Source organism: Aythya ferina, assembly GCF_964211825.1.
Source record: "Aythya ferina genome assembly, chromosome: 1".
Taxonomy (NCBI): domain Eukaryota; kingdom Metazoa; phylum Chordata; class Aves; order Anseriformes; family Anatidae; genus Aythya; species Aythya ferina.
Genome location: NC_140296.1, coordinates 205645106 through 205653615, shown reverse-complemented (window position 1 = coordinate 205653615; position 8510 = coordinate 205645106). Strand labels below are relative to the sequence as shown.

The window sequence follows — 8510 nt, the reverse complement described above, 5'->3', positions numbered from 1 at the left end:
GGAAAAGCCTCTTCCCAGCCTGGGCCAGTGCTTTACTGGAGCTCACTGGGAAGCAGAGGGGAAATCCACCCAGAGCAGTAACTTAACCCTGAGCAAAGGCTCCTGTAGACAGCCTGATGCATTGGAAAGGCTGCGTCCAGACAGCTTGGGACACCTCTGGCCAAACCCACAAAGGGACAAGAGCACATCTGGCACGTGTGCCTCAGTTTGCCCAGGTGTAAAACGAGGACAACAAGTGTGGACTGCTGAACAAGAGCTCAGCGTACTGGCAGGGGATGGACATGTAGGTTGTCGGGCCGTAAAATATATAAAGCTGTATATAAATGTATATAAAGGGCCATATAGTTCAAGGCTAGAGGAGATTGCAATGAGGAAAGACCTCACCGGTCCATCCTCAGCCCCAGGGTGGAGGGAGGAGGTGGTCATGGCACAGAGATGCTGTTATCATGTTGGTGTGTTGCCTGCTGGAGATGTGTGTACGAGGGGGAGATGCTGGAGGATCTGGTTTATTTATTTGATTTTTGCTTTTCAGGCCTCAAATTCTCATCCTAAGTCCCAGAGTTGTGGCCAGCTAGGAGCCCTGGCCACCCAAACATGGGCTTGCTGGGGATGAATCCAGATTTGCTGCCTCCTTTGGGTGCCCAGAGGAGGGATGGAGAGGAGATGCTTCCACCTATGTCCTGCAGATGTCTGGTGGGTCCATCTGCCAACCCTTCAACCAAGGTCCCCTCCAACCTTGTCCCCTGCAATGTCCCCCCTGGGGGGCTTCCTGGGTGAGGCTGGTGGGAGATTTCCTGCTGTTGGCAAATGTTTCCTGGGGAAGGAGGGCCAAATTTCTCTCCATCTCCCAAATTTCCCTCCACGTGCTGGGATGGAGGACAGGAGATGGAGTTTCATCTTGGAGGTGGGCTGGGAGGTGAAGAGAGGAGGGGATTTGGGGGAAGTTTAAGGTGAAGGGGTGGGCACTGAGTGAGCTGGGGCTTGATGGAGGGTAGATGAAGGGGAGCAGGGTGAGCTCTGGCAGGGATATGAAGGGGAACCTCAAGTACCTGGAAAGGCAGAGTGGTGGGGATGGACAACACAGACAGACCCAAGGATGGGTCTGAAGTGACTGGGGAGGAACCTGCAACTTTTGGGCTCCAAACTCACCTCGAACAACTGGGGAGAGAGGCAAAGCCACCCCACATCCTGGGGATGCTCCTGAAGGACCACTTGGATGGGGGTGATGGCCTCCTGGCTGAAGGTTTTGGTGGGGAAACGGGTGGTTGCAGGCCGACCTTAAAATCTAGACCTTAAAATTTTGTCCAGCAGGACAAACTGGGAAATCCCTCCTGAGATCCTCTTAACTTTTCCCTTCACAATGCAGCAATGATTGTGTATGGGGTTGTGTGTTGGGGGACTTGGGAAAATGTAGGGGCTGAGACAGGCGAGGTGGAGCTGGAGGTTTTGGAAAAGCCCTGAATGAGCATCTGGGGGAGGTGACGGGACAACAACGCGTTGGAAACTCAAGAGATTGTAGCTTTAATCGGGACCTTCCCACGGTGACAGATCCCCTTGCCCTGCTGTGGACACCAGCCTCTTCCCCAGGTGTGGAAATGTCCAGGAGGAGGAATTGGGGAGGGAGATTGGGAAGGAGAGAAGGAGGAAGAAGAGATATGAAATTTAGGTAGCTCTATGGGTCAAAAATATACAACACTGCTATCGTACACGGCTCTCAGTCCCCTCTGGCCGGCAGGCCAGGGGCCGGGTGGTGGCCCCGTGCTCCCAGCCCTGCTCCGAGTCCCCCCGGCCCCGCGGGGGTCACTTTCGCCGCCCGATTTGGGCCATGAGGTGCGCGTTGGCTGCCGCCTTCGCCCTCAAGTTCTTGGCCTTGGCGATGTTGAAGAGGATGTTCATGATGTTGGTGGGGACGTCGAGGGAGAGGGTGACCTTGGTGCGGCGGTCGCTCTTGGCCCGGTTCTGGTACGTCTTCCCCTTCACCTGCGCCTGGGAGCTGTATTTGTAATGGCCTTCCCCCGGGAATGTCCTTTTCCCTCTGTCTTCCTCTCCCTCTCCTTCCTCCTCATCCTCCTCCTCCTCCTTGGAGGCCTCCTCTGAGGGGTGATAGTCGTAGCCACGCTTGTCCAAGACGGCGTTTTCCTCCGGGAGGCTCTTCTGGGCCTCGGCGAGGGCGGCGTTGAGGCAGCTGAAGATGGAGGCGGCGTTGTAGAGGCGGAGGGCCCGGCTGGTCTCGCTGGCGCAGAGGAGGGCGAGGAGGAGCAGCAGCTTGGCGTGGGGCATGGCGGTGGCCTGCCCAGTTGGAGAGACCGAGGGGAGGGCAGAGATGGACATAAACTTCCCCGGGGGGGGTCCCAGCACCATCATCCCCCCGTCCTCCCACGTCCCATCCTCCTGGATCCCACCCAAAATCCCAGCTAATGCTTAGGGCAACGGGGAACGAGCTGCTTCAGGGCCTCCTCCTCCAAGGTGCAACCCCCAAACCCTTGTTTTTTTTTGGGTACTGGGTGTGAGGTTTGATGTCCCATGTGCTTTGCAAGGCTGAACGCTCTGTGGAGGGGAGGATTTGTCTTTTTTTTCATTGTCAACTGCCTGTTGTAGGAGGACTTGTTTCTCTTGTGGGCACCTCCTTGCCTGGGGCAATCCCGTTGCAGTCCCCGTGAAGCCCTCTCCACCTTGCTAATGCCTCCACCACGTGTGCCAGCAGCTGTTGTAAAGCTGAGTTTTTCTTTCAGCTCCTCTCTGCTCAAAATACGATCATTTTGGTGTCCCGAGGAGGCTGATAATCTTAGGATAACCCCCATGCTGTGCAAAACCTCCCTGTTTCCAAGTCCTGCCTCTCTGGGAAGCAACCCACCTCCCCATACACCCACCCATCTGCTCGAGAGGGCCCCCTAAAAGTCCAGAAGGGATTTTCCGGGGGGTCTTTGCTTTTATAGAGGACAGACAGGTGTCCCCACCGAGGACTGAAGGTGGGATGCCATTCCCAATCTTCTGGCCCCATCTTGTGGCAAGCTCACCACACGACAAGCCCTGTCCAGGTTGTACAAGTCCCCTTGGGTACGGGGACCTCGCTTGGGTCCTTCTAGGGTGGGTGTCCCCCAAAATCCGATCACCCCCTTATCCCCAGGAGCTGTCACCTTGGACCTGCTCCCCTGTCACCGAGTTTCAGCCTCTAATTTGCTGTTCCTTTGGAGATCAGGGCTGGTTTGTACCCTTAACTCTGCCCTCGTTGCCCCTCTCTGGGGGAGTTCGGAGCAGATTTGTCCCCTTAGCTCTGCCCTGTGTCCAGACAGGAGAAGGACGGGAAACGACCCAGGCAGTGCTGGCAAAAATGCCGATGTAGGATGGGGGAACAAAACCAATCCCGGGCACACAACACCCCTGTGACGGAGACCTGGAGCCTGAAACTCTCATTCCTTCAGCCCCAAATATGAAATTTAAATCCCAGGGCTTAGAGTTTGCTTGCAAAAGCTTAATAGGACAAGCATCTTCCACCCCAAAACGTCTCTCTTTGCAGATTTGCTTCAGCCCCATATGATGCAGCCACCCCAGCGAACTCCTTGTGGACCCTGCTAGCGGGATGAGGGGGATCAAGGCATGAATTTAGAAATCTCCATCCTTCCTCACCCCTACCTGCAGCCCCTGCTCTTCGGGGGACCGTGCGTGTCCCCAGGCTGCCATCCGAATAGCGGGGACGGCTCTGAGAGCTGAGCTGAGCTGGCTCGCGAAGCCACTGCCCTCTCCGAGCAGCCTCTCCCCGCTGCCTTGCCTCCCACCGATACTGAAACGGGTTTCAGTACCCACGGTTTGGCTCCGCGGGCATTTGTTGCTCAGCAAAACTCTTTGGGAATCTCAGCTGAGCAAGAGGAAAAGCAGGACAAAAAGCGAGGCAAAGTAGCAAGGAAATTCAGCGCCCAGACAGCAAGAGCTAATTTTTAATATATATATCTATAAATTTTCACAGGGGTTTTGCTCCCCTGCCAGAAAGTTTTTTGGATTGCTTCCAGAGAAAGCTGGAAGAGGATCCCCCTAAACTCCCCAAAAAAGCAGGAAAAGAAGAAAATCTGCCTGCGGCAGGGTTGAGGAATTCGGAGTTAAATCTGCTGCTGCCGGAGGGTGGAAATTGCCGGGACGCCCGTGAGAGATTTCCAGGCATTACGGTGAGATGGAGCCGGCAGCCCTGGCAGGACAGCTCTGCCTCTTGGCTTCGGAGAGAAAAGTAAATCACTCCAGCAGGGCAGCTCTGGCAAACTGGGGACAAACCTATTTGCTCCTCGGCAGCAGAGGAGCATTAAGCTGATTTTTTTTTTTCCCATCAAAAAGTAAGTCTAGAATGAAATAATAGAGCGGATGAGACCTGTAAGACTTTACAAACTTTCTGTCTGATGCCGCTTTTGCTTCCCTAACGAATGCCTCCTGATGATGCTGATTCCCAGGGCTCCGAAATCCAGGCTGACCCGACGTGGACGGGGCTGTGCCCTCCTCTCCCCTCGCCCCTTTAACATCAGCAGCGATTTGTGTCCCCGCTTCTAGATTTCCAAACCCTTCCCCTGCCTGATCTACCTCCAAAAATTGTTATAATAACCCAAAAGACATTTCACTGGTGGTGGTGGCGGGGAGCCTCTTACAGGATTTTGAACTGCTTTTCCCAACCCTGCTCTCTTTTCTTTTCTTCCTTGCAGAGAAACGTGGAACCTGATCTCCCAAGGAAAGCACTGAAATATTTAAAGTTTGTGCAAATGAAGCCGGCTGCTGGTGAATAAATGAAATCCAGGCACTCACCTGGCAGTCCTCGGTGCTCGGGATGGGAAGGGGCTGCTGCTTGCTCGGCTGTCTCACTCCGAGGAGAGAGGCATCAGGCGCCTTCCCCTGAACTTCTGCACCCTCGCTTTTCTTTTATTGTTATTAAGAGGGCTGTGATATTTTTTCTCTCTATGGAAACGCTTTTCCCCTCCCTTGTGTATATATAAAAATGAGTGATCACGGGGTTTGAGTCGTAACTCCAGACGTGGAGCCTTCGTTTGGGCATGATTTCATTAAAATGAAATCAGAGGGAGCTGGCAACGTCACGGGGCCGGCGGTGCCTCTCCCCATTCAGAAAGACGAAAAAGGGGGGCCAAAAAGACCTCTGAACCCGACGACCCGCTGAGAGTCACCCAAAAACGGGGCTGTCGTCAGTGCTGGGACTTTGCAGGATCACGCAGACACGTTTCCCCCGCTCCTCCAGGTAGCTGAGCACTCCCTGCAAGGGTATTTTAAATGCAGAAGGTTTTTGTGGCCCCTAAGGAAGCCTGTCTGGGTTTTCAGCGTTGATGAGCAGCATTATCCAATAATTTGGGCTTCTCTTTGATGCGTGGGGCCGGTGTACCACCTCGGCAGGGTTTTGCCCCAGTGTAGTGCCCTAAAGCCCCATCCACAGCCCTTCAAGCTCCCCAGACCCACTGAGGTCCAGCAGAATTAACTCCGATTGCCCCAAGGCAGCAGCCAAGAAAAAAAAAAACAAAACACAACAGTCTGTGGTCCCAGTATTGCTCCAGTCCTGGTGAGGTCAGTGAGGTCTCCTGCAATGCCTCACGGTGCTGGTTTGCGAGCAGAAATGGGTTTGTGCTGCGAAGAGGATGGGGATGGAGATCTCCCTGCTGGAAATGGGGTTTCTCCACATGGTTCTGGGCTGGGGCACCCCAAAAAGTCAGGTTCCTGGTGCAGGATCCTCCCAAGGCTGGGCTGGGGGCTCCTGGTGGATCAGGGAAGGTACAAATCCCACCAAACCTGAGGAAAACCCTCTAAGACCCCCCACAAAAGTTGTGGCAGCCAGAAGTGCCTCTGGGTGGGCTCGGAGTGACGATGGGGAGACGTTCTCACTCCTGGACCACAGCAGTGGTCATGGGTGCTTTTTGGAGAAACGGAGCCGTGATCTTCTTGGATGAGCATCTCCCAGCTTCTCACCCAGCCCTTGAGGTTGCTGCCCATCACAGTGACTGGTGAGGGTGGGAGCTCCCCGTTGGCTTCAATCCCTGGTAGAACATTTTCCTCTTGACCACCTCCAGCAGTTGGCTGAGATACACCGGTCCCATCTCCCCAGCAATTCACTTTTTTTTCATTTTCTCTTGAAGCTTCCATCTCCTGGATGGACATCTCCGTTTCCCCTTTTTCAATGAGACCTGGAAGGCAAATCCATGGAGCCTTTGGTCACCAAACCTGCCTGCAGATCTCCACGCAAAAACCTGGATGGGAAACATCGCCGGAGGGAACCACCACCCTGCTCCTTCCCAGCAAGAGCGAGGGAAGCCACGGCTTGCAGTCCTCGCTCCTCTAGCTCCAGCAAACCCTTGCAGGCTCATTTATTGCAGCAGGATGAGCTTCCTTGAAGGGCTGCCAGGTCCCCAGAGCTGCCAAAACCCTTCAGCTCACCTTGCGTGGCGAGGAAGCAGTGATGGATGGAGCTATTTCCGAAGGGTCCCTGGCGGTGGAGCTCCATTAAAAATGATTTCCCTTTGCTCTTGTTGCAGATAGGCGAGTGCTGATTCTCAGCAACCTTCGGCTTGCTCGGGTCGTGTCCTGCCTTTCCTCATCCTTGGTGGGGCGAGAAGGGCTTGAGTCAGCACCAGCAGCTGGTGTCTTAATGAGCATTGGTGGACCAGGTGGTACCATGGCCCTGAAGCTTGCAAGAAGTTACCTAAAACCATTTAAAATGAATGCAATGCCGCCTTGAGGCTCCAACTCAACTCCTATGGGTGCGTGGGGTGAAAGGCGAGAGCTTCACCAGTGTTTCTGTCCCCTCGTGCCTCTTTGGAGAGATGTGTTCTGCATCTTCTTGCTCCCTGGGGGCTTCAGATATTGGCTGTGGTTCCTCAAAAAGCTCAGGAGACCCTTAGACCCTGTTGGCCTCAGACCTCTGGCAGCCCTACATGCTTCAGAGTGGGTTAGGGACAACCTCCCCACATTTTTCCCCCGATTTTATGGGGCTGGGGGTGAAAGAAAGGGGCTGAGCTTGTAGATGCATCTGGGATGGGGGCTCTGGGTGCCGACCTGGCCAATGGGTGCTTTATGAAAGGGGTGGGGGCACTCAAAAATGGGTGTCCCTCTTCGTCTCAGAGGGGGATGTCACCATCCCAGGTCTCTTTGAGGTGGAGGAGAGCTTTAAAAGGGCCAGGGGATCCACTGGAAATGACTTCGGTGGCATTTTGGGCTCAGTTGTCACCTGTTTGGGGATCATTAGGGCAGCATTGCTCCTGGCATGGGGTTTGGGTCTGGCATCCCCTGGGACTGAAGGCAGGGCAAAACAGGCACCCCAGAAACCAAATCCTGGAGCAACCCAATGACATGAGGACCTCATGGCCCTGATCACCTCCAGCAATTTCAGGTCTTCAGGTCAAAACTGAAACTCTGCTATTGCCAAAAGCTGGGAACCCATCATTCAGGTACCCAGGGAACGGAATATAGGATGGGGAAAGGAGTGATATTAAACCAGATCAATTAAACCACCTTAAATCCCACTTTCTCCTGGAGGTGATGGGATCTTCTCAGGGCATTTTTGTAGTGAACTGAACTATATGAAGACTGCATTTTGGGATGGGGTCAAGGTCTGTGCAGCTGCCTTCACAGCAGTGATGTTACTCCACTTCAACTGGTCTGTCCCTTGTGGTGGAGTGGTCGTCCCCTCTCACCGAGGGTTTTTTGGGGCTGAAAGGAGAGCGTGTGAGATGGAGGGAGAACATGCCAGCTTGTAGTTTGCACCCACTGCAATTACTTCAGGCTGTGCCCTTGTGCTTGCTCCAAATTTTTGGGAATGGGATCGTCAGCTCTTCTTGGTTGGTGGCTGCAATGGGGTGGCTTGGGGACACTGGGAAAGGGCTGGCCCCCTGTGGGACCCTGAGGGGGTGTTTGTCAGTTTTTGGCAGCTTTGCAAGCGTGGGTTCACCTTCACACACTTGGGATTGAATCTGTCCTTGTTTGGGGAGATATGGTGGTGGCGGATCCCAAAGGTCTCGGGGAAACAGGACGCAAGACCAGACCAAAAAGCAGGGAAGGACTTCCCTTCCCTTCCCTTCCCTTCCCTTCCCTTCCCTTCCCTTCCCTTCCCTTCCCTTCCCTTCCCTTCCCTTCCCTTCCCTTCCCTTCCCTTCCCTTCCCTTCCCTTCCCTTCCCTTCCCTTCCCTTCCCTTCCCTTCCCTTCCCTTCCCTTCCCTTCCCTTCCCTTCCCTTCCCTTCCCTTCCCTTCCCTTCCCTTCCCTTCCCTTCCCTTCCCTTCCCTTCCCTTCCCTTCCCTTCCCTTCCCTTCCCTTCCCTTCCCTTCCCTTCCCTTCCCTTCCCTTCCCTTCCCTTCCCTTCCCTTCCCTTCCCTTCCCTTCCCTTCCCTTCCCTTCCCTTCCCTTCCCTTCCCTTCCCTTCCCTTCCCTTCCCTCTTTTTCTTTTTCTTTTTCTTTTTCTTTTTCTTTTTCTTTTTCTTTTTCTTTTTCTTTTTCTTTTTCTTTTTCTTTTTCTTTTTCTTTTTCTTTTTCTTTTTCTTT

The 8510-nt window shown here is 54.0% G+C and overlaps 1 protein-coding gene across 1 annotated transcript; it reads right to left on the bottom strand.

The window, feature by feature from the left end:
• Window positions 1–1502: 1502 nt before the first annotated feature.
• Window positions 1503–4936, bottom strand: UCN3 (urocortin 3). The gene is made up of 2 exons (XM_084506430.1): window positions 4783–4936; window positions 1503–2289 (listed from the first exon to the last, which is right to left on the bottom strand). The coding sequence occupies exon 2, from the start codon at window positions 2278–2280 to the stop codon at window positions 1801–1803; it is 480 nt and encodes a 159-aa protein (XP_084362556.1). The 5' UTR covers window positions 2281–2289; window positions 4783–4936; the 3' UTR covers window positions 1503–1800.
• Window positions 4937–8510: the final 3574 nt, after the last annotated feature.

Excerpts from the sequence above, each read along its gene's own strand:
- UCN3 (XM_084506430.1), bottom strand. The coding sequence starts at position 2,280 with ATGCCCCACGCCAAGCTGCTGCTCCTCCTCGCCCTCCTCTGCGCCAGC.